This window comes from Hoplias malabaricus, chromosome 15 (genome assembly GCF_029633855.1).
Source record: "Hoplias malabaricus isolate fHopMal1 chromosome 15, fHopMal1.hap1, whole genome shotgun sequence".
Lineage (NCBI taxonomy): Eukaryota > Metazoa > Chordata > Actinopteri > Characiformes > Erythrinidae > Hoplias > Hoplias malabaricus.
The window spans coordinates 21,720,070-21,746,586 of NC_089814.1; the positions used below are offsets into that span (position 1 = coordinate 21,720,070).

The 26,517-nt window shown below is 39.1% G+C and overlaps 2 protein-coding genes across 2 annotated transcripts in view; one reads left to right on the forward strand and one right to left on the reverse strand.

Annotated features, from left to right (window-relative positions):
* Window positions 1–1,024: 1,024 nt before the first annotated feature.
* On the forward strand, window positions 1,025–7,782 carry LOC136668569 (protein PIMREG-like). Its single transcript, XM_066646171.1, has 5 exons — window positions 1,025–1,145; window positions 2,324–2,627; window positions 3,072–3,361; window positions 4,006–4,101; window positions 6,719–7,782. Exons 2-5 carry the CDS (start codon window positions 2,340–2,342, stop codon window positions 6,891–6,893), a joined length of 849 nt encoding a protein of 282 aa, XP_066502268.1. The 5' UTR covers window positions 1,025–1,145; window positions 2,324–2,339; the 3' UTR covers window positions 6,894–7,782.
* Window positions 7,783–18,816: 11,034 nt separating this feature from the next.
* The window catches only part of plrdgb (PITP-less RdgB-like protein), a 101,875-nt gene continuing 94,174 nt past the window's right edge, over window positions 18,817–26,517 (reverse strand). Inside the window, exons 14-19 of the mRNA XM_066645969.1 lie at window positions 24,457–24,573; window positions 23,358–23,506; window positions 22,632–22,781; window positions 22,162–22,345; window positions 20,028–20,156; window positions 18,817–19,155 (exon numbers count right to left, since the gene is read on the reverse strand). Coding sequence (XP_066502066.1) covers window positions 18,817–19,155; window positions 20,028–20,156; window positions 22,162–22,345; window positions 22,632–22,781; window positions 23,358–23,506; window positions 24,457–24,573 — 1,068 coding nt within the window. The remainder of the gene's footprint in view (window positions 19,156–20,027; window positions 20,157–22,161; window positions 22,346–22,631; window positions 22,782–23,357; window positions 23,507–24,456; window positions 24,574–26,517) is intronic.

Below are 26,517 nucleotides of genomic sequence, written 5' to 3' on the forward strand. Positions count from 1 at the left end.
ATTCATTCGCAGAACATCATTTATCATTTTTTAAATAATATAAAATGTATAAAGCAATGTTTTTACCTCTAAGCTTTAGGCCAGTTGATAAGATGAAAATAGCATAACGCAGCTATGGCCAAACCACCTACCAATGTGTGTTTTTGGGCTGTGGGAGGAAACCAGAGCTTGCGGAGGAAACCCAAACAGACACAGGGAGAAAACAAACTTCTCACAGGCAGTGACTCGAGATGTGGTTCGAACCCAATAACCACCTTGCCACCCACACAAATAATTTTTGTATCTTTGAATCATTTATTTTAAATGTTTACATTTTTAATAACATTACATTTATTTACTTTAAAGAAAACAAGACTCTTTACAAAAAAAATGTAATGTATAAAATTTGATTAGTGAAAAATCTGTGTATACAAGATTTGAATTGGTAAACTGGCCTAGTTTGTATTGTTAATTCTTTTTTTTTTTTTCTTTCATAAATTAAAGCCAAAAACCAAAGAACATCGAATTTATTCAAAAACAGTATTTGGTCGTCACTGAATGTTCAAAATTGTGTTGACATTTCATTAAAATCTTTCTGCTCATTTCTACAGATTTGGTTCCCTCTTGTTCTAAATGAATGACATGTCTGTAAAGTTAAAACGCTGTCTTAAAAAGTTTTGTTAGTATAAATATTTTTGACTAGAGGCCATGGCACTACTGTACAAAACTGTACACACTGTGCAAAATTTAGTCATGAATGCCCTCATTCCATGAAAATAACTGTGCAAGCCGACCCAGATGTCCTCTGTACTAGAACAAGAGGTTCTTTTATTTCAGCTCTCATCATTGTGTTCAGCAGTTACAAAGTTACTAGGGATATGAATAATAAGAAAAGCGTCCATTCATCACAACAATTCAGCAGTTGAATAGAACAATACATGGCAGTGAAGCACGACATGACGTTATAATTCACCAATCAGACACAAGAGGCGGGACGTAGCTGGTAAACTCCACCAATCATATGATACCATAGTTCGGAAATTGTACAATCAAAATCAGGGGCGGAACTTGGGGGAGTCGTGTAAAGGAGGTCCGCCAAATTCAAACATTGAAAAAGAGAAGACTGCAGCACAGGGGTCTCCGCAGAAACCGCCACAAAGACAACGGTAAGAAAACGGGTTAAATCACTGCTTTACTGTGTTTATCTCCGGTTTGTGTGCAATGTTAATCTGACTGAGCGCAGAGTATTATTAGAAATGTTTCACAAGAAGTATCTACACCCAAATGGGCAGGTCTCAGAAAGTATATTTACATTATAGTAGATTTAATTGCTTTAAAAAATAACGTTACTGTCTGATTTAAATAGTACTATTTCGATACAAAAACATATTGAAGGTGTATCCGAAAAAAGGCTTAACTTACGTCTGAAGAGCTCCCAGTCGAGTCCACAAGCCTCGTGTCTTTGTGTGTGTTTTTTGCTTAAGCGACTATGGCAGTGAAATGGAGGTGGGGGGTGGGGACTGCATTTCAACAAATCTGAAGCCTTCTAAATATTTGTGGAAACGGGATTATTGTATCGCTGCAGTATTTTTGGTCAAGGTTGAATAAGTTTTGTTATATTCGGACTTTCTGTTCCACCTTAAATTCTGCAGTACAGTGTAATGACTGCTGCACTGGAGGTGGGCAGCAGGGTCAGGTTTAAACTGTGAGACAACTCGTTCATAGCGTGGAGCAAAAATGGGGTACCAATATTGAAAATATATGAATACCGTTTCATTTGCCATATCAGCCACGCATATTCTGCACCGTTTAAGGTGGAACAAACATTTCAATAGTTAAAATGCTAAATTTATCGTTAGCTTATATTTAAATCTCTTAATGCGTTGAGCTAGTCTTAATAATAATTCTACATACATGAACATAAATCCCTGCCTCTAGCTTCACCCATCCTTCCACTGCTCACCTGCATCTCAATAGCCCCACCATGCAAGTTGATGGGATTGGTCCCCTAGGTTTGTGATGTAAGAAACCTTAACTGTCAGAATGTCCACTTAGATCAATGTAGCTTCATAGCAGAAATGCTCTGCTATAATATTGATGGCTTATTTCACACAATACAACTTTCTAGCATTAAATATACCACAGACGCATGTTAACACTTAATGTTCACTGGGTTTTTTTAACATGAAGATAATGGAAGGCATCAATATACACAATTAAAGTGAATATATATTTAATAAAAAATATTTTCTAATTGTATTAAAGTCTGAAATCAGATAAAATCATTGTTTAACCCACATACACTTTTTTAAAACGTAACCACACACACCTAATATCCTTGCAGGTTGTTGAAAACTAAGATGGCAGCAATGGTAAGTGGGATGTGGCGTACGCACACTGTCCTCCCGGACTCAGACCCTGAGGGTTCTCCTGAAGCCCCCCAACAGACCCTCCGTAAGCTGCGCTCTTCCAGCTCTCTCAACTCTCTCAGGATGTCCTTGAGGAAAAGACTGCCCCTCAAGACTGTCCAGCCCAACAATAACATCCCAGATAACCCCACCTGGGAGTCCCTCGAGATCAACAAGAAGACTAGTGCCATGACCCAGATGAAGCGCAGTACAAAGAACTCCATCGGAAATGCATATCAGGTAATTTTCAAATGAACTCCAAATTCAGAGACAAAATACACCCAATGTATAGCTCAGGGGTTGGGTTACCAGTCCTCGTGACCACTCGCTATGGCCCTGTCCCAGTTCTTGCTCTAAGACCGTATTTTTCTGATGTTGACTTTGTGAGAACAATTTGATTTGACAAGGTGCCAGAAATGTGAAAACTGTGGGTCTGTCCTCACGTGGCCCTTTTGTGTGTGTGTCACAAACACTGTTGGATGGAATTTTATAATTATTATATTTTTTTCTGAAGTTAATTTTCAGTCCAACAGTGGCACTAAGGTGGTTAAAATCTCCACACATATACCATCATATTGTCAAAGGTTAGGTATTGAGATGTCATAATACAGTGTTACACCACTCGAAAGGGCTGGCCCATATTATTTTTGTTTTTCATCTTCTGTATTTGTTGTCTCTCCACAGAAAGTTCAGAGGAGGTTAGGATCCCGTGAAGAGTGCCTGGTAAGGACACCTGGAAAAATTGCAGAAGGAGAAGAAAATGATTGCACAACGGCTTGCACCCCAAAACGACCTTCTCGCTCAGCCATTACCCCGAGGCGTACCCCCAGGTCAACCAGCAAGAACACCCCCCGAGCAATACGCACCCCTGAGGCCAGCGGCTCTGCTGTGAGAGCAGTAAGAACTGGAGGCACAAGGAGACAGCTGGTGCGCATGGCAGCTCTCAGAAGTCCCTTCGCTTCACCCAACAGGAGGTGAGTGACCTTTAGGTTCTTTATGTTCTGTTGTGTCACTTAGGAAGATAAATTACTTTAACTGTACTGTTACTGTAATATACTGCAACTCAAGCCCTGTGAGTTGTTGCAAATAAAGACATAAAATACAAAAATCTACATCACATAACAAATGTTTGTTTTAGCCTACACAAGGTTTTACATTATTTCATGACTTTGAGGTGATTCACGCTCTGAGTTGCAATTGGTGCAAGGTAAACTAGGTTCTTATTCTTTAAATTTCTTTTCCTGGTAATGAACAATGCTGTAATAAAAAATGGGGAAATTTCTTAATGACAATTGATGTATTGTATTTACTCATGTTTAATGACCACGACTATGAATTACCCAAGGAAGAAATTTGTACTGATTTTAGTTTGAATTGATGTCCATATTAAAGAAAATAATTAGCTATATTTATCTGCAGCAAGGAGTCTGCATTATATTTAAAAACAAACTATATACTTAATTGTGGGTGGAGGAACTGTATCATTGCAATTTTTAACTACCATTTACAGGTCAATGGTTCATATTATAACAAATGGTGCTGAGAAATGTAAATGACAGATAATATAGTGGGTGAAGTACCTGTTTTTATTATTATTTTTTTTTTCTTTGTGTTGCAGACAGTTTGATCAAGATCTGGACTGTGTTTCTAAAGGCCTCAGAAGGCTGAAGAGCATCTCTCAGGCCTTCGAAGATGTCATTAAGAGAGACGATCGGTGAGATTTTGGGATTTTCTGAAATGATGCTGCTTGATTTTAAGATTCATACAAAACAGGAACATTTTAAAATATGGTTAGTGTTACATTCGTTTTGTTTATATCATTGTTTGAACATGCCTCCATAAACAGTATTTTTGAATGTAGTCACAAACACTTCTCAATCCAGTGTCCCATTTTTCCAGTTTCAGCATGATAATGGGTCTGTTTCCTGTTTATTATTGAGTGGGTGTGTCGTTTTTCTAACGGCTCTCTGCTCTTATAGCAGCGGCTCTGTCCCTGTAGCTCCCTGCTTTAAATTCTCTCCCAGAGTTTAACACCAGGGAAGGGTCTGCTGTCGATTTGAGGCACGTTTAAGGAGACGTTTAAGGAGCTCACACATGTATATAACTGTTAGGCATGAATGACATAAGGTTTAGTTATAAAATATATGGTGAATTTTAGTTTTTAAACAGGCTTAAGATTTTGGTTTTGTGGAGGATATGTTTCTTTTAAACCCTACATTCCTGATGTCACTTTGAGAATTTGTTCTAGATGATGTGTAAATTTAATGTGTATATTATATGGGTTAATTTATTGCTCTAATACTACAGCATTAATGTTTTTCTGGCATTTGGATCTGAATATTTCATTGTACTGCAATGCTGTGTGCTCTCCACTTATCACTGTGTACCCCACCCCCCAGAATTCCACACATAACTCTCCTCCCGCCCAGATTTTAAAAACTGCAGTCACTTCCCCTTCAAGGAAATCGTGCTAATCCCTTAGAGATGGCCTCACTCTACATGTATCCAACAGAGATTCTTTCTTTACATTCATTCAATGGCACACATTTTTCTTTATTATTATTATTATTTTTTAAAATCTGGATCAGTGCATCATCTACAACAGAAAATCCCAATAAAAGGAAAATACAATAATTATATTAATAATAATAATAATTATAAATAATTATAATAATTAAAATACAATAATAAAATTAATCTGTATGCCAAATCAGTAAAACTTTATATATCAAAATTAGAGTTAATTAAATAATTCTTATTTCAGTATTGTTTAATATAAAGGATTTATTACAGTTTTGTACAGTTTCTTTTGGACTATTAGTTGTGAAACTGCTTACTAAACCAACATTTATTGTTCCCTAGTGTAAAATATGCTCCTTGATTAGAGAGGAAACAACTCTGTCAAGAGCCATATTGTAATTGTTGGTGTGTGTTGTGTGGGTTTTTTTTCTTTTCTTCCCCTCTTCATTAGTGAGGTCAGGTACTGATAGTTCTGGGTCCCAAACATCGCTCCCAACTCATCTCAAAAGTCCCCAGTCACTCTGGAGAGCAACAGAGTTCTTTCCATCCCAGTGCTGGTTGACTTTTTACCCCTCTAGCCCACATTTAGAATTGGGCATGGTAAACTTAGGATCATGTAAAGCTGCTTCAGTGTGTTTCATGTGTTTCTATACAGATTCTAAAAGTTGAGTGCACCTTATGCAGCCAAATTCACTACATCTAGAGAGTGTCTACTAACATTGGCATATATAGTGTATTTTCAGTTTGACTTTTGTAAAGAACAGTTTATCTAGATGAAAGATTATAAAACCCAAACTGATCAAAGCGTTTCATTTTATTTAGAATTACCTCAGTGGAATTTGACAGCCATTACTTGTACTGTTAATACGTGATATTGGAGGAGAGCACCAACAGAAACATTAATATTTCTAGTTTAGTTCACTCCCATGGCCTTGGCAGATCTGTACCTTTTGTACCCTCTTAGCAGGCCCTTATCTTCTAATGCACATGACTGACATTTGTGTGCACATGTAGCTTTTGGAGCTGGGGATTACACTTCTTGAGTATTAGCCCTAAAGCAACAGGAAGATCTTGATGGTAAAATGAAGAAGGCTTTGGGGCTGCTGTGTACTGACCTATCCTTGTGACCTACTGAAATTCTGCTCCCTCTGGCCATAACTAGTCATCTGACTTCATTTCTTCTTTTCTGGGTGTGTCTTAAGTGAAAGGACTCAGATGTTGGCTAATGGTTTTTTTCCATTTTTGTCAGCAGTAAATTTGCATACACTCTCATCACGGAGTAAATGTTCAGGTAAAATCCTTTCAAAGGCTGATTTACAGTGACACACAATGAGAATGTGGTTTTGAAATGCATGGAGATTGAACACGGCTTTATTTCATGTCTGAACACATTATTTTTCTAACTAATTAGAAAGTCTTGAGTGCTTTTACTGTCTGCTCTTTTTGCTGTACAAGCTTCTGTGTTAACCGTCTTCCCCCTTTAAGCACTGATTATTACAATAATGCTATTATAGCGTATTAGCCAGTGAAATGCATGTCCTAAAACAGCCTGTTCCCCCTCAAGCTGGACGTACACCAGGACCTGACTGATAAGACAACTCTCACAGAACTAATAATTGATATTTTATGGTTAAATGTTAGGCATCAGTCCCTGCTGCTCTTGCCTTTGACAAGAATAGTCTTAGTCCTTTTTATTTTTAGAGTGCTCCAAAATGCCAATTAATCTTGGAGACTTGTCAGTCGGGTCCTAAAGTACACATAGTCCAGGAATATTTCCATCCAAGTAATACTAGGATATGTTTTGTTTATAGGAAGCAGGCCGTGGAGCACTACAGCAGCGTGATGGCTCAGGGTTGCCGCTCCATTCACAGCAGTGTTTCTGGGAATTTACACAGAGCCTCCATCCGCCAGCAGACTCGCCGTATCTGCCACAGAGTGAGCAGCTGGACTGACGGTGCTCTCTCAAACATCCACAAAGCCACTTAGAGGGAGACTGCTTCCTTCTTTACTGCTTTGTCACTGTTACGTGTGTTTGTGTTCATATTTGTGTTTGTTCCAGATTTATCTTTGTCTTCCAGCTGTGGCCTCTGGAGGAGGTAAACTCTTCAGGGCAACTCTCCTCATTCTTTCAGTCCTTTTTGTATGGGTACAACAAATGAGAACTGTTGTTTTTATTTCTGAATTTTTTAAAAAATACATATATTTTTTTTGTCCCATCAGTTATGCTGTTACCATTTATGAACCCTCCACTGCTGGAGTGTTGTAAAAAGCCATCAAGATGTTACGATTACTTGGGTCAAATATGCAAAATATGTGAATACCAAATTCAGAACAACATCCAAAAAAAAAAAAAGCTTGCCAAATGCTAAGTAACTGTCAATGCTTTTGTAGGTGTTCACCAAAGGCTAGTCCTAATGAAACTTGCCAATAATTAATACACTAACTGACATATAACTGCTCTTTATGGTGGTTTCAAGTTTACTAACTGTTTTAACTAGGCTTCTAGTTGTACGTTTCTGGCATAACTTTATTCTACTTCCTCTATATTGAGGTTTTATTGTTTATTATTTCTAAGGTCAGACTAGTGCTACACTATTTGTACTTTTCTGTCATGTAACCCTGTTTGTAAGCTAAAAAATATATATATATTAAATGCTGCATACTGAAACTTAAGCAGTCCGCCCTAGAAAAGAATACATTGTGCAATGGATTGTCTGAGAATTTATTTGGGATGCCAAACAGCTGCCAAACTATTTTCTATTTTGTTAAACAGTAGAAATGACTGAATTATCCTTTTTGTGAGTATGTTTCTAGTTTTCTTCTATGAAATGTTTACTTTTTATACTATCATGATGATGATTATAATTAAAAAAATAAATAAAAATAAGGCTGTGTGACTGAATGTTCTGGCACTTATTTATAAACGCAACCCAAGGTTTAGGAGAGGATTCCTGCAAAGATAATGTGGTCGATAAAATGTACTCTGCTCAAAAAAATAAAGGGAACACTAAAATAACACATCCTACATCTCAATTAATGAAATATTCTAGTTGAATATCTTAATTCATTACTTAGTGGAATGCATTGAGACCAAAACATGAAAATTATCAATGTAAATCAAAATTATTATCCCATGGAGGTCTGGATTTATAAATCATACTCAAAAGTGGAAAATCAAATTACAGGCTGATCCAACTTCAGTGGAAATTCCTCAAGACAAGTTAACATGAGGTTCAGTAGTGTGTGGCCTCCACCAGCATGTATGACCTCCCTACAATGCCTGGGAATGCTGCTGATGAGGCAGCAGATGTTCTGAGGAATCTCCTCCCAGACCTGTCAACTCATCAGTCAACTCCTGGACACATTTATGCAGATTCATACCAATATGAATCGTATATAACAACTAAACAGTCTGTGGTGCAACGTGGCATTGGTTGATGGAATGAGACATGATCTCCCAGATGTGCTCGACTGGATTCAGGTCTAGGGAAAGGGCAGGCCAGTCCATAGCATCAATGCCTTCATTGTGGAGGAACTGCTGACACATTTCAGCCACACGAGGCCTAGGATTGTCATGCATCAGAAGGAACCCAGGGCCCACTGCACCAGCATATGGTCTCACAATGGGTCTGAGGATCTCATCCCGTTACCTAATGGCAGTCAGGGTACCTCTGGCTAGCACATGGAGGGCTGTGTGGACCGACCTCCAAAGAAATACCTCCCCACACCATTACTGATCCACTGCCAAACCGGTCATGCTGGAGGATGTTGCAGGTTTTCCATGGCGTCTACAAACTCACGTGTGCTCAGTGTAAACCTGCTCTCATCTGTGAAGAGCACAGGGCACCAATGATGAATCTACCAACCTTGATGTTCTCTGGCAAATGCCAGTCTCCCTGCACAGTGTTGGGCTGTAAGCACAAGCCCCACTTGTGGACGTTGGGCCCTCATACCACCCTCATGGAGCCTGTTTCTGACAGTTTGTGCAGAAACATGGATATTAGTGGCCTACTGGAGGTCATTTTGCAGGGTTCAGGCTCCTGTTCTTCCTTGTACAAAGCAGGAGGTAGCAGTCCTGCTGCTGGTTTGTGTACTTAAATTTCAAATGTAACATATCATGGAGTTAGCTGGCATTGTGTAGAAATCAAACCCTAACACATTTATGGATTCGGAAAAAAGAGCCTAAATACTTTGTGCTTGTAATACAAAATTCACAATTTGCATCTGTAGATTTTTCAAATGTGTGAAAAAAGATTGCAGTTTGTGCAAATATCTTTTTGAAATTAAGTGTTGGGAGCTTGCTGTGACGGAAAAACTATTAACTCGTAGGAATCCTAGGATGGGTCCAATGAGCGAGTGAGTTTGAGATGACTAGTCACATCTGGTTGCTGTGGTGATGTCCTTGGGTTTTGTTAGAGGTAACTCCAACAGAAGGCACATTCACTGAGGGTGATACATTATTTACATTAAGTGTATGTTTTATTGATATGTAACATTCGTTCATTCATCTGTAACTCTCTCATTTAGTTGAGGGTTTTGGTAGCTCCAGAGGCTGCCCTGAACAAGGCAAGATGAACATTTTGAGTAGCCAATCCACCTAACCACATGGGTGTTTGTTTTTTGTTTGTTTTTGATTGCGGAAGAAAAATTTTGAGAATTTTAAGTTGAGGTGTAGAATTGTCACTGAACATTCACCCCTCTCAGGGCCAGTCCTGTCCAGAGTGGAGAAGGTTGGGGCTGTAAATGGTGTTAAAACGACAAGGTGCCTGAGATATAGCAGAGGACACAGGGTTATGAGGAGACCTGCTGCCAAACTGTTTTAAAAATGGCTTAACATGGTTGTCCTCTGCTTTTGTTGTGGGGCTCTGTTGGTTGAAGTCTGAGATTCTTTCAGGACACATCCCACATCAAGTTCATACTTCTGATCCGAATTTGTCTCCACTTTATTCCTACACTCCTACTTGTACTTGTTTGTGCCCTCTTCAGCTCGCCCTTGTCCCCTGTCCTGAAAGCTGCTTCCTCCTGGTCCAGGAGAGATTTAAAGTTGCTTGTAACCCATGGCTTGTTGCTGGGAAAGCATCAGAGGAAACAACAGAAACTACACAGAATCTGTGATGATGATGTTAAACCATCAATGTCTTGATTTTGTGGTTGAGAGAACCTCCCACAGGACATGAATACAGTATGTTCATAATTTACTGAAAATATTCCGATTGGTCCTTGCTGATACTTAACAAATATTTTTGAATTTTTTACTGATAATTAGTTGAGAGTGCAAAGGCCAACTGAAAAGGTGTGACCTTAATTTTTAATTAGGCAGGTGACAGAACAGGGCCATCTGAGAATTAAATGAGGAAAAGTCTGAATTCCCCACTGAGAAGAGTTGTATCGTGGTAAAAATGGGTTTCTTTTTTGAATTGAAGAAACCAAACTGATGATTTACTGCAGCACTACATCACAAAAAAATTACCCTATTTCCTATTCCAATTGTGGACTATGTTAAAAACAGAGTTTTATTTAAAGACTAAAAAGAAAATAAAATGGATTTTTCTTTCATTCTAAGCGCAAATTTGCTGGGTGGTCTCCAAAGAGAAGTAGAGGAGCGCTGAGATTACAATTTCCATGATACACATTTATAGAGATTCATACCAATATGAATAGTATAAAACAACTAAAAAGAAGCTCTTCTCATGTTTTTTATTTTCAATAAAAATACATAATACAAATTCCCATGATTTATATTTTCTCATAAATAGGAGACAGGAACATGGATTAAGAAGAAGAGAAATTGCTTTGACCAGTCCGTTTCCATGACCTAACACCTCCATTCACACCTATGGACACCTTTGAGTCACCAATCCACCTACCAACGTGTGTTTTTGGACTGTGGGAGGAAACCAGAGCACCCGGAGGAAACCCACGCAGACACGGGGAGAACACACCAAACTCCGGAGCAGGACAACCTCCAGGTCCACTGCCACCACTAGCAACATGAACTCATGAAAACAAATATTCACGTTATATACATACTATACTATATACTGAAATGAAAGTGACAGATTCTTTTCTGTTTGTTTCAAATCTCTATCGCTTGTTCATTGGCAATATATCTACAAGTAAATTAGTGATAATTACTGTAGGGAATGTAAACAATAAAGCCTGTGACACAAAAAAGTATAATAGGTGTGGTAAAAGTGCTCAATGTAGGGACATTAAATTGCTGCTAGTAATCAATAAAAAATGCCAACATACTTGGACTTAGCCCATTTGTGTACAAATAAAATACATAAATACAGAAAAAATAAGGGGGAAGACACAAAAAAATGTCATACAGTAATCTCTGTATAGTCTCCACAACACGTCTGACATCATCCCTCAAAGTGCACCTTTGATAAAATGCTTGGCCTGACACATTCACCCTGGCAGCTAAACTGGCTGTGGCTGGTCCACTTTACCGTATACAAGAACAATTTACACGACTAGTCCTAGGATGTTAACGACTGAGAAACTGTAATATGACAAATGCTTCTGTAGTTTTAAACACTACAACATAGATTCACGACACGGTAGGTCACAAAGACAACCTGATCTAAAATGTCTACACTTGCACATAAAAGACTTTAGTAACATTAGCCAACGGGTAACGTACATAAAAAAGCCTTCACGTCCAAGTATTAGAAGGCCATGCGTTACAGCAATCCATGTTATTATAACTTGAAGCAATCTGACTGAACTCGCGACTAACAGCCCATACACACATGGTGTGTACGTCACGTCCGTCCCCACAGTGGGGGTGAGTTCCAGGCTGTTGTGAGCCTTCCAGTGGAGATCTGCAGCTAGACCCTATTGGAGGAATATTTAGGAAAGAAATTTCACAATGAGGCACGATGGCGCAGCAGGTAGTGTCGTAGTCACACAGCTCCAGGGTCTGAATGACTGTCTGTGAGGAGTGTGGTGTGTTCTCCCTGTGTCTGCGTGGGTTTCCTCCTGGTGCTCGTTTCCTTCCACGGTCCAAAAACACACGTTGGTAGGTGGATTGGTGACTCAAAAGTCCGTTGGTGTGAGTGAATGTCACCCTGTGAAGGACTGGCGCCCCCTCCAGGGTGTGATCCCACCTTGCAGCCAATGATTCCAGGTAGGCTGCGGACCCCACCCTGAACTGGATAAGCGCTTACAAAGAATGAATGGAAGTTCACAACTGGCATCCTATCACGATACCATGCTGGAATTTATTGAAATCCTGAGAGAGACCAATTTTTCCACAAATGTTTGTAGAAGCAGTCTGCATGCCTTGGTGCTTGGGTTTATACACCTGTGGCCATGGAAGTGATTGGAAAACCTGAATTCAATTACTTGGGCAAGTGAGTGAATACTTTTGGCAGTTTAGTGTATATTACTGATTTTATGTTTGCCTTGTAGCTCAGGCATTACAGACTGAGTAAACCACACAGAGTAAGTAAACAGGGCTCATGATGCTCCTCGCTGGCTGCAACTTGGCCGCTCTACGCTGTCTGTAGCCGGAGCTGGGATCCTGTGGTCCACAGGACATCCGAGTCACTTCCTTCCTTTGAGTGAATCGCTCCTTCTCTGATTTCCCATCAGGGAGAGATGCCGTGAGCTGCTTCCAAGCTGGGATAGATTCACAGACACGTTCTCCTTTACAGATGCGAGATTTACTTTTTTAGACATTAAACCACAACTTCTTTTGGTATTTTTCAAACTTGTTTATTTTTCTTTAAAAAGATATCTCCCAACAACACTAACAGTATATACAGTTATTTACATGAATTTACAAGACATCTATACAGCTTTGGCTTCTTGGCCAGTGAAATACAATCTACTACGACTTGTCACTGAGTACAGGTACAGCAACTGTGAGACACGACTAAAGCTCTGTTTGGCATTGCATGCTGCAGCAGGGTGCACACAGTGAATTCTGAAACGAAAACGTTACACAAACTCTCACGTTGTTTTGTGCTTCAAGAGAATTGTGAGGGAGGTGGGCATGCATTCCAGAGAGTAAGCACCGGTGTGAATGCAGAACAGTGTTGATCTAGAGCCAATGACTTCCATATTCCTTCTCAGCTTCTGCTTACACTTGTTATCCTTTTCCGCGGTGAAAACTCAACAAAACAGTAGTCACACATGAAGAATGCATGGGAAGACCACAGAGTATTCCAGAAAATACAAGCCTGTGCCTGCTGTGCTGCTATAAATAGTGTGGTTTTCGAATGCTTACGCACTTAGTTACCTTCACAAAAGAGCACTACAGCATTCTGCAGACAACAGGAACACCAAGGACACAAAGGAAAGCTCCACAGTGGAGAAGCTGCAGCTTCATTAAAAGAAAGCCCTGTTAGAGACTTCTAAGCTGCTTTCTCTCTAATACATCACGATGCATCCTTGCTTTCATTCTTCAGCAGCATCACCTCTTTGTTGCTGGGCAATTGGGGAGATCTCTCTCTCTCTCTCTGCAGCATCATTATCCTACTGCACTGCTCCTATGATTCAGCACGTCATACGTCTTCATCTGTCTCACACTTCATTGAGCTGTGAGCTAACAGCCTTTAACTTCCACTGTTTTACCTCTCGTTTCCAGGAACTAGGAATATAATATCTGCAAAAGTACAAAGCTATCTTCCATAATTCAGAGCAGAATCACTAGATGGTCAAAAAACAACACAATACATATGCTACCTATTTTCAGCCTACATTCTTTGGGAATTTCAGGTGCATTATCATCATAAACACGATGTCTAAACAGTTGAAAACTAGTGCTGCAATGATTAGCCAAAACAATCATTGAAAATATCTATAAAAATGTATCAAACGGGAATTTCAGTGTTGATGTGTAGAAGTGCCCTCTGATCAATATTAATTACTTGATAGTGTCAAATATTTTTATCACACAGTCCACAACAACTCCCATTTCTCAGAACTAATCTATCTTCAGTCGTCCACACTCAAACATTTTCTGGAAAATCCTTTTGTTTTTTAAACTTTTTGGGCACAAATTGCCTACCTTTAGGCAAGGCGTTATAAGTGTAGATTGCTGCAGAAATGTGTTGGTTAACAGGTCTCGTTAAATACAAAAAAAATAATAATTATTTTAGCCTTACTTTAAAAATACACCCCCCCCATCCCACCTTAATAGGTTCAGCAGCTCACCTTTTGTTCCACCTTAAATATATTTGTTTAATCTTTATTCGTTGATAAGTCAACTAATAGGGGAGGGAGGGGTAACATTTTTAATTTCATAATTAAAAAAAATTAGGAAACTACCAACATAATCATTAGTTGCAGCCCAATAGAAAACATCTGTGAAAAGATGTGAATTTAGCTACTTTAAGGACACAGACATTAAATAAGACACAAACACAGTGTTTTCACAGGGCGTAAGGTCACCGTGCTCAGTGCCAGCAGTAGGCAAAAAGACATGAAATTACCAAAAAATTTGTCAGTGGTGAAGTGGAACTGCATTCTCTGAAGTAATGAAGCACGTTTTTTTCACGCTCCAAAAGTCTGCAGTCCAACAGCAGTAACCCGACCTCACTAATTATAATATAATATAATATATAATATAATTATATATTGTAGAGCTTATTAACAGGCATGTCAATGCACATGCATGAAAATACTGTGGGGAGACAGAGTAAGGTACAGAAGAGTGAGCACTACTAAGCTTTGTCACCTGTGAACCCTTGAGGCTCACACAGGTTTTCACAGGACGTGCATGTTTGAAGGTCAACAACGACTTATTTTTTTCCTCCACAGTGTTTGTGTTCTTCAACCTAGTCTCAGTTTCACTCACAGTTTCACCACACAGTTAGGAGTCTTCTTTACACTGCCAAAAGAATGTTTAAAGTGGAAATGTCAACTTTAGTCAATATATCTCTTTATACAATTGAGTTAGAATGTTCTAATAATTATTCAACCCATTTCTAGATAATATTCTCTGTTTTTAGGGGAATTATTCTAGAGAATGTGTTTTTGCTTTTCTTTTAAAGTTGTATTCTTGAAAAAAAGGCCAGTGTTTTTACCTTATAAATAGCCCCCTAGATCCAGGTTGAATATACTTATATTGAATAATATTCTAACATCTCATTATCAGAATTACTCGGTATATTGACTATAGAGCATTTCATTTGCTAAGATACATTTCTGTAGGCAGTGTAATATAGGAGAGATTTTAGGAACAAGTTTACCATGTTACACACACAAGTAGGTACAGTTACAATGAAGTGCAAATGGAGTTACTGTCATCATCAGTCATTAGTTAATCACCAGCTACCTATGTATACTTTTATAATCCTGTCACCACTCTCAAAAGACTGTTCAGTGTAATATGGCACAGTCAATAAATTACTCTTAATTTTCTCATTATATGCAGTGGAATGTCACAATTAAAATTTCATTTACAAAGTGATCTAACTTGTGTTCCTGCACCCCAGTGTAACAGAAAACAAATTAACCATATCATCACTCTCTGGTTCACAAACCCCATGTTTGTGAACATGTCACAAAGGGACCCACAGAAATGTTAGAGACACACTTCCAAACAACAATCTCAGTGGAATGGTAATAATGACAGAAATCATAACTCCAAAAAAATTGGAGACAGAAGGGTTTTGCTACAACAGGGAACAGAAGATAAGCTCCAATACGCTTCAGCGGGAGAAAAACAACCCCAACGGCTCCATGTGAATGCACCATCGGCCCACTGTGTGGCCAACAATGCCACAGGGACCCAATCAAATCCTGCCAAAGTCAATGGACACAAAAGAAGCCCTTCTCCACTCTCTGCCCAAGCAGAGCTCCCAACGTAGTGAGGGCTATTTTCCCCAGGACTCCGGGCTGGTCTCATGCAGACTGTGCTCATTCAGCTCCTGACACTTCACCGAGGCCTCGCTGACGCAGAGCAGCTTGAGTGCGTCAGTGTAAGCCTAATGGGAGCTCCACAAGCCAATGGCCCTCTCGACTTCTCAGCAGTCCGGTGCAAATGAAAGCCCCAGCACAAATGATAGCCTCCACTGAGTGCTGCATTGGTGTTTTTGTCAGTGCACTTCATCAAACATCACCGAATGAAGGGGTTACTGAATGACAGGGTTTCTATGGTAACCATGAAACAGCTCAGGTTAAATTATGAATTTTGTTCTAGGGGCAGAGGGAAGCCAGCAGTGAAAGAAAGAGTGCTATGACCCACAAGGACAGCTTGGCTAATAACATCCTGCCACTGCCATTTCCATTCTGTATGCCACTTAACTTCTGCTTGACATACTTGGCCCAAATGTCAAACAGATGATAAATGTGTTATATAGAACAATTCATATATTTTTCACTTCTAGAAAGGCGAATAATACCTGGGATGTGGTGCTAATATCTCAAACAAAACGTTACCTTAGGCATCATATTATTTATTGTAAAAATCTACTTTAAAGAAGATACTACAATCAGCGTCAGAATCATTGGCCCCCCTGTTAAAGATGAGTTAAAAGGGTTATACATTTTGTTTTTACTTGTTTTTTGATCATTTTAATGAAATTTAATGCAGCCAGTGATTCCGACTAGATTCGGGACCTACCTCAAACCTTTACTGGAATAGCAGTTACAGACTACAATGAATAAAATGACCAAAGTTGCCAGTTATTTACACTCTGTATTTAATTCTTTGTGCCAATTAAACAGTACTAGGTCTTCTCAGGGAACATCCTATAAGCTTGGAGATTACAGAGCGGGGAACGTGAAACTACTCCTCTTTACAAAATCACTTCATTTCATCCAGGTCCTAGTCCTTTCCTGTGCACTCTCCCCTTTAGCTCAGGCCACATTAACAGTGGGCATCAAGTTCTTTTCTTGAGAATTTTTGTTTCATCTGACCCCAGCTTCCAGTCCAAATATTGTTTATCAAACTCCAGGCATTGTTTGTGGTTAGATAAATGGAAAGGCTTTTTCCGACAAGCATCCCTTATAACTTTTGGTGGTGTCTGACGGTCTTTTTGAGACCACAAGATGCTACTTTCTTTCAGTAGTTCTCCAGTAGTGACTCTTGGGAATGTTATTATTATTATTTTTTACAACTCTTATTATCCTCCGAACACTGTATTTTGGTCCTTGTTATGGCAACTTTGTCATAGTTCCAGTGATTTGGAACATTTTAATTATCGCCTTAACTGCAAAAATGTGCATTTTCATGAGAGTAGTTATATTTTATAGTAGTTCCCAGAAAAATGAAGGTCAACAAATGTTTGCCCTTATTTGAATTGTGAGAACTATTTTTATTTTATATTAAAAAATGTTTATATATATTTATATATAAAATGTTTTATATATATTTATATATATTTTTAAATATTTTTATATATTTTTGTTTGTTTTTTTTTTTATTTAAAAATGTGACAAATGTTACTTATCTTTACCCGGGGTGCCAATCTTTTTTGAGAGGACTGCATCTGACTGAAAAGCAAACAAAACAATTACAGATTTGTTGTTTGTTCTTCTTTGTGCAAGAGCTTGTCACAGCAAGAGGGGGCTGGGACTTAATGGTTTAGCAATCACTGGGGAATAATAAAGATATTGAATAAGTTTCAAAATCAGGATGTGTTAATGTCACAATCTAAAGGTGGGGTGCACCAACATGTGATAGTAAACGCTAACAAGACAAGCTAGGGTTTCAGTTTAGCTGTCCTCAGCCATGTTTGTCAGCCATCTAGAAAATCCTGCCTATTCTTGCAATGCAGCATTTCCTTCATTAAGGGAAGATTGTGTAGTGTCAGGATAACAATGATCATATCTGACAGTAAAATTAGTAAAATAAATAAATAAAAAATTAATAATTTGTAGGACATTTCATCACACACACACACACACACACATACATATACATAAATATATATATATATATATATATATATATATATATATATATATATATATATATATATATATATATACATACACACACACACAATGTGGGCCATTTATATGGATACACCTTAATAAAATGGGAATGGTTGGTGATATTAACTACCTGTTTGTGGCACATTAGTATATTGGAGGGGGGGAAACTTTTCAAGATGGTTGGTGACCATTTTTAAGGCGGCCATTTTGGATCCAACACACTCCAAAAAGTTTTTTCATAGGGAAGAGGGTCATGTGACACAGCAAACGTATTGGGAATTTCACAAGAAAAACAATGGTGGGCTTGGTTTTAACATAACTTTATTCTTTCATAAGTTATTTAGAAGTTTCTCTTTGTTTACAGGGCAGAGGTTAACATGTGAGGAGCGGATAGAAATTGTGTTGATGTTTGGTGAATGCAGTAACTGGGTCATTGCAGCAGATTTCAATTCAAGACAGCCTACGAGACCACCCATCTCTCATGCTACAGTTAGCAAACTGCTTGCCAGGTTTCATGAAACTGGTTCAGTGTTGGACAATCCAACACAAAGGGCAGCACTCTGAACACATTTTATAAGTGGTCAGAAACTTGTAAATAACTCATGAAAGAATACAGTTAAAACCATTGTTTTTCTTGTGAAATGCCCAATAAGTTTGATGTGTCACATGACCCTATTCCCATTGAAAAAACAAAAGTTGGAGGTGTATCCATATAAATGGCCCACCCTGTGTGTGTGTATATATATATATATATATATATATATATATTTGTGTGTGTGTGTGTGTGTGCGCGTGTGTAATTTGAGCCAGGTATTAATGAACCTTGACCCCTCAGACTAAAAATGGTGGACAAAAGAACATATGCATGGTAGTGCATAGCCAATGAGAGTGTAAATGACAGGATTTGAATAGCTAAGGTCATCTTAGCATACAACATGCAGACAACATGTTCTGGGTAAATGTAGAGAAAATTTGAGGCTTAGATATTTTTTTCCTTCCCACCACTGACTACTTATAACACGGCTGAAAAGCCCCCTTTCTCCTCATCCTGATCGTCCAGCTCAATGCGGATCTCTGGCCCATCCTTGTGGGACTCAGGCTGGCTCTGAGCACGCTCAGGTTTGGGAGTGGAGGTTGTGGAGGAGGGAGGTGACGGCTGCTGGACAGACATGGCCCGGCGTAGGAGAGGGGTACGCTTACAGGACAAGAAGTCTGGCGATGGGGACAAAAACTCAGGCTTAGAGGAGAGGCCGAAAGAGCCCTGCCGGAAGATCATTCGGTTCTTTTTAGAGCGTGAGCCATGCTCGAACTCCAGCATGGAGAGATGAGCTGCATAGCCCTCACTCAAGAACTGAGGAGAACAAAGAGAAAGTCATTTCACCTCAACAAGTGTGGTACATGCACAATCACCTCAGAATATTATGACCACCTCTTAGTTTCTACACTCACTGTCCATTCCCTGTAGTCCATCTATTTCTCTGCACACTTTCTTAATCCTATTTCACCCTGCTCTTGACAGGACCATCAGAGAGTAGGTATGATTTGGGTGGTGGATCATTCTCAGCACTGCAGTGACACTGACATGGAGGTGATGTGTGAGTGTGTGTTGTGCTAGTATGAGTGGATCAGACACAGTAGTGCTGTTGAAGTTTTTAAACCCTGTGTCCACTCACTGTCCACTCTGTTACAAACACCTACCTCATTGGTCCACCTTGTAAATGTAAATTAAGGGAGAGTAGCCCATCTGTTGCTGCACAGTTTGTGTTGGTTGTCCTCTAGTACTTCATCAGTGGACACAGCACACTCTTGTCTGGATATATTTGGCTGGTGGACTATTCTCAGGCCAGCAGTGACACTGCAGGGTTTAACCACTCCAGAAGCACTGCTGTGTCTGATCCACTCGTACCAGCACACCACCATCCAAATCATACCTGCTTGCTGGTGGTCTTGACCATTGAAGAACATGGTTGAATGGAGCAAACAATAGTATGCAGAGCAACAGATGAACCACAGTGTGTAACTGTAGAACTGCAAAGTGCTCCTGAAGGGTTTCTCCTAAAATACTGTAATTGAATTGAATAATTGTAAGGCCAGTGATTTACATCCCAGTGTGAGAAGAGATTTAGTGTCAGTTGTAATTGCCTATTAATTTCACCGCTGTCATGCTGAGTTAATAATTATATTGAGCTTTATATGTGGGTAATGAAATGGCATGATCTGTACCTGACATTGGTGCTGGTGCTTCTTTGATGGTCTTCCGACGATGTAGATCTGAGCGGCCTCTAGACCCAGAGCACTGTACACAGACATGTCCTTCATAGAGCCATAAGCTGCACTGATCTTAATATGACACTACAGGGAAGAAAACACAAAATGTGTTTTTACACTGGATGGTTTTTTTTAATTAACACTGTTGATGAAGTTTTAAAGCTTGTTGTCATTATTACTGAAAATTTGGAAGCTGTATATTTGTTGGCATACCTAATATTTAAGTTTACTTCAGTAGAAAAGCAATAAATTAACCTGAAGCAATTGCTTATTTGCTCATGTTCATGCCCAATGCCTAAAGTGTGGGCTAGAAGGATATTAAGCCCCACGGCAATTAGTTTTGTAGCAGTGAAATAATGCATGGTGGAGCACTAGCCAATAACTTTGGAATATGTTGCAATAGAGTTTGTGATCCAGAACCAAGTGCCTAGATGTGTCAGCACTGTTAGGGACACAAAACACTTCTCTACTCTGCACTGTGTTTTTAAGACCATGCAGCTTCAGGCTTGGGCTTGAACAGTGTATGTGTGTCTGCGGAGAGATTTGGGATTGGAGCAACACAGTATTTTATTATCCACCATTCTTTTTTTTGGATGCCATCCTGACTGAGCACAAACACACGCACGCACGCACGCACGCGCACACACACACACACACACACACACACACTTAAGATTGCCACCAGTTCCATATAACATAATCCCTAAAAGCCAAAGGAATCCTCAAGTGAAAATAAAATGCACTGTCCCTAATCCAGAGTTTCTCACTCAGCCTCCATGTTTACAGCAATTTGGCTCCTTACAGCCACAGCCTCTCATACTTTACAAATGGCAAATTCCTATAAATATTCCATATAAATATGTGTGTGTGTGTGTGTGTGTGTGAATGGCTGCTGTATGTGTGCTGACTAAGTGTTAAATGAATTGGTGTTCATTCCAGTGTTGATTGTGAAGCATCCTTGGGTGTCTAGAAAGGCACCATTCAAGTGTAAGTGTAACTATAAATACATAAGTAGGTGTATTTGAATCCTTTGTTGTTTATTGCCACGTTGTTTATCATTTCCAGGCAAATGTTGTGCACCGCCGAACAGGTTATTCTTTCACAGTTTTTCTTTCCCCAGATTCCAAGTCATTAAATCTTTCTCGTGAAGAAACAGATATGAGGCTATAGACCAGGCCCTTTCTGCCTGCTGCTTACAATACACACTTCATTTAACCCGCTCAGAATCTGTATCCGAGCCACTGATGTAGAACTGAAATCTCATACCTTAAAAAGACATTTTCAGATTCTTTTTTTAACTTTCCAGGCTGAAAGTCTGTGCTTTGGCTATTTGTAAGGCATTATCTGTGGCAAGTAATTCATGAAATGTGAGGGTTTTTAAGAATGCTGGAGCAAAGAATACAATAGAGGAACAACTGAAAACATTCAGTGCAAGATCAATACTTGTGTCACGAATGTGAGGATGCAGATGCAAACAGTGCCTTTCAGCGGAAAAATAGGCCAATAAATATTACAAGGACAAGTGAACCAGCCAAAAAAGCTAACAGGTAGGCTTAGTGTCAAAAACAGGAGAGATACTTTCCAATCAATATAAAAGGCTCAAGTAAAACTCAAGTAAACACACAGGAGACTTTGCAAAGTGAGCAGGAAAGTTAAGGTTTAAGAAGGCGAATAATGAGCCACAGGTGTGAGCAGTGAGAGGAGTGGCAGGACCATGATCAATATTTTTACATTTCATATCACACATGAAAGGGAGAACATCCATATAAATATCAGATTTCTAAACTTTACTCCAAATAACCAGTTTCAAGTAATTCAGGTATTCAAGTACACCCAAGATTGCTAAACATATGGCAATCGTCAATATCAGTCAGCACTGGAAATATCAGAGTGCCACACAGTTGGTAGGTACCAAAGGTTTGGCAAATAGAGACTAGAGCCTAGGGACCAAAGGCAAGCTGTGTCTGTGATGAATTTGCTAAACTCGATCATTAATGTGGTTGCTAAATGGGTACAGCACAGAGACCCTGATCAAGATTGAGCAGTAAAGGAAGATGGATGAATGAATAAATGTAAATATGTAAAGTACCTCTTTAACCAGGCCTTTAAGGAATATAGTTTTCTGCCGCAGAGGGTCATGGACAAGTCCCTCGGAGAAAAACACCATGCCCTGGGGAAAATTGTGCTGGGAGAGCCAGGAGACCACCCTCTGTTTCTGCATGTCTGGCCGACCAGTGATGTAGATGATTAGAAAACCAAGATCCTGCCAGTGTCTGTAAAACACAGGATCAAAACTGGCTTTTTCTGAACATTAGGGTAAAAATCTAATTTTCAGACCAATATTGTGAATGCTATTATCTTCACAAACGCAGTTTTAGATTTGAGATGAGGTTGTGATGTCATTCCCTGTACATGGATATTTAGATGATTGTGATTGGTCTTTGTTGTCAAGAGGCTGTAAAAACTGTGTTACAATTTTCAATTGAAATTTGCCAATATAACATTGTTTAATATGTAATATGGAAAATGGCTGAATAATAGACCCATGCACACACTCACCTAACAACATCGACAGCTCCGGGGCGGACTTTAGGATCACTGCCCATCAGCGAGACGCTAGCAGCAAAGGAGCCATCGATACTGAAAACCACACACTCCATCCCCCTCGGCAGCACAGTGAGGAACGCCTCTGCACTTGTTTGGTCACCTCTTCAAACAGCATTAAAAATACAAAATCTTTATGTGTACACTCTTAGAAAAAAAAGTACAGTAGAGATACATTATTGTCACTAAAGGTACAAAGTGTAAATGTACCTTTTAAAGCCCCTGGGAACCCATTTTGAAATTTTGTGGGTTTTTTATCATTCAAAACTTGGGTGTTATGTGAAACGTTCAGGAAAGTTTAAATAAAAAAACACAAAACAGAAATATGATAAATCTCTCCTCAAACATAACCAGTACAGCTCTCCTCTCGATGTAGAATGTGGATTCTAAAAGTGGGCAATGCTTATGTCACTATTACCCTGACCCTTGATGAAGTGAAAAAATCTAAATAGACAACTGATACTTGTTGGAATAAGGCTTTACAAAACTTTATAGACAATCATGGGCAAAAGGAAGATACTTAAATCTTGGTTTTAAAAATATATAACACACAATTTCCACAGCTAAAATGCCCTCAATCAAGGCACCCATCTTGGTGTCCAGGGAGCAGTAAGGGGTTAGAAACTGCTCTCTTGGCGCTGAGGTGACCAATAGTATTTTGAAAAGTATTATATCACTTACTTAACCACCATTTTGATGGGGTAAACACCAACAGGCAGCCTCTTGTTCTCAGGAATAGTGTATGTGACACGGCCACTGCTGCTGGTTACCTCAGTGTCAAACAGAACCCAGCGTCCTGATGCAGGTTGAGTTACTAAGAACACATCCACCTGAGAGGAAGACAGTGAATTTCACAGTGTCTTTAAGAGGATTAACAAAGTCATGCTACACTATGTCTTGAGAAAGTGAACTTTCCTTAATATTTGTTTCCTGGATAAGGACTGAGTATTCCACACTTTGAAATTTGAGCTGGATATACTGGAGATTTTTAATTAATATAGATATCATTAATAGACACTTATTCTCATGGGCTGTTATTGAATTTGAAAAATGGACCATAAATTAAACATATAATAATTTTATGACACAATTTTACATACATCACAGCTGTAGCAACATTTTCTTTTCATACTGTGATGGTATGGTGGGACATTACTGCACAAAGCAAGGGTGACGCACATCAGTGAAGGCACTGTTAATGCTGAACAATATATACAGGTTTTGGAGCAACATGCTGCTATTCAAACCTTGCCTTTTCAGAAAAGGCCATGCTTATTTCAGCAAATATGCCAATCCACACTCTGCATGTATTACAACAGCATGGCTCCTTAGTAAAAGAGAGGCACCCATCAGTTCAGTCCCACTGAAAACATTTGCTACGCAATGAAAAATATTGTTAAAGGAGACCAGAACTCTTGAGCAATGGTATATCACGCAGGAATGGTAAAACATTTCACATTCAACATTTACACTGTGTTGTTAAAAGTGGATGAACCTCAGTGTCCCTGTCCCAAATTTCTTGTTACATGTCGCTGGCATCACATTTAACATGGTCATATATATTTTTTAAAAACAATACTGAAATATATACTTTGTATTATTTTCAATTATATATGGGGTTCAGATAATTTGCATATCATTGCATTCTGTTTTTATTTACATTTTGCACAGCATCCAAACTCTTCTGGGATGAGTTTTGTAACTACCTTCTTCTGTGAAGATTACATTTTGGAGACACTCATTAATTCCTTAACATAAAAAAGAGAGTTAATCTCAGAACCTTCTCGCCTGCAAGGGTGACCATGTCCAGAGGGCCGTACATGAACCTGCCCACCAGCGTCTGTGGACCATCTTCAGTCGCTATCACATCGTGCACTCTGTGGTTAGCCGTCACATTCTGTGGACCCAAAAGAAACAGTGATATTGCCATTACATTACTCCCTAGTAAAGAAGTCAACATTTACTGCAAATCCTGGAACAGGGTCAGGGGAAGTGTTAGGCCTAGACTCTCAGAAGACAGAAACACATCCTGGATAGCCAGTCAGTCCAGGGGGACACAATAAATTCAGCAAGTAATTTCCACACTCAATTTTGCACATCAACCTAAAAATCAACCTAAAAAATAAACCCACAGTTCACAGTGAGAAGACAACTCTGAAAGGAGGTGTGGTTGTCAAGAGGCCGTTATTATGAAAATGAAAAGGGAATCAAGTTTGCAAATCAAACAAAGAAGCTGCTGGTGTTCCTGCAAGGCACACAACTGCTGTGATGCTGTTCCTGTTCCAGGCCATTTGTCTTGGCATAATTACATGAAAAACACAGAAAATTATTTCATCTTGCTCTTGTCCCATATTTCTGTGGCTGGATATACAACACATCTGGGTGGGCACAGCTCACCCTCTGTCCACCTGGAGCAGTCTACACTGCTTTATTAGAGCTCTATTTGCTCATCATTTGCAGTTCGGCGGTTTCATTCACAGTGAGGTATGGAATTACCCAGTATATTCAATTTCACCTGAAAATGAAAAATAAAAATAAATAAATAAATGAAAACAACACCTACCCAGTGGACATTTTTTTAAATGAGCTATGCTACTGCGTGACCTGCTGTGCTCTGAAGGCAGACAAGTAGAGAGGCTGCTTACTGCCACTGAGGAACAGAAAAACCTCACAGTTCTCAAGAGATTTCACTTTCAATTTGGCAGCCAAGTGTGCATTTGAAAATTTGCTTTTGTCACTTCTTGTTAGGCTCCAGGCTCAGAATGAAGTGTATAAAGTGATTTTCTACACTCTGTAATGGAATATTTGCCTGTGATATTCATGCTCAAATATCAGAATTACAAAGTTAAAAGCAGACTTTTACTTTCAATTATTTTAGCAAAATACAGATGATGTTTAGATTATTGTGATGATTATGCAACCATTTATTGACAGCAGTGTTATTCTTTGGTGAGGAGGGGACAAAATATAATAAGTGGTGACAAACTCTGGTAGATTTTTCACAGGCCTTATTCTAGCCACATCATGTCTTTATGTCTTTACATCACATGCACAGCTGTTGCATTGCTAACGGCCTCCGATATGAGAGCTGCGGCCAACATGGAGATATCAGAATGAAAAAACTTAATTCAAACTTTCACCTTCATCTGTTTCTTCACCTGTTTACAATTAAAGAAATGCATAATTAGGACTGAAGAGGGTGTGACAAAGCCCTCACTACACTGTAAACCGTAATGTTCAAAGTAATAATCTGGACTGTGTGATTCTAACTTAAAATATATTGAAGAGTTGCTCTCAATTTAACAATTAATTATTTTCAAAAATGTCTTCTTATTGACTTTGTGAAACTGTAAAATTATGATTTATGATTATGAGTCCTGATTGTGCTTTTAAGTAAAAATAGCTGGATAGGAGAGATTTACCTAAACTTGAATGTTATCAGTTTATGCAGCATGACGTCTGAAATCACAGACATAGGACCAGTGCAGTAATTTTCAGCTGAGATGGCGGATGGTCTGGGGTTCACTGCTTTAGGTAGAATCACTGTCACATAACTCCAGAGTCCTGGGGTCCTGGGTTTGAGACTCGCATCGGGTCACTGCCCTGAGGAGTTTGATTTGTTCCCCCACATTGCAAAAACACAAGTTGGACTGGCTGTGCAGGAGTGTCCATAGGTAAGTGCACGGTGCCCTGAGATGGACTAGCACCTTGGTTACAGACAATGAATTAACTTATGGTTAGATTAGTTAATAGTACTTAATAGTATTGAGTACCAGAAATGCATATTTTGAGTTGTATCAAGCCTTAAGTTGTAGACACTTAAAAGACACTTCTGACATTT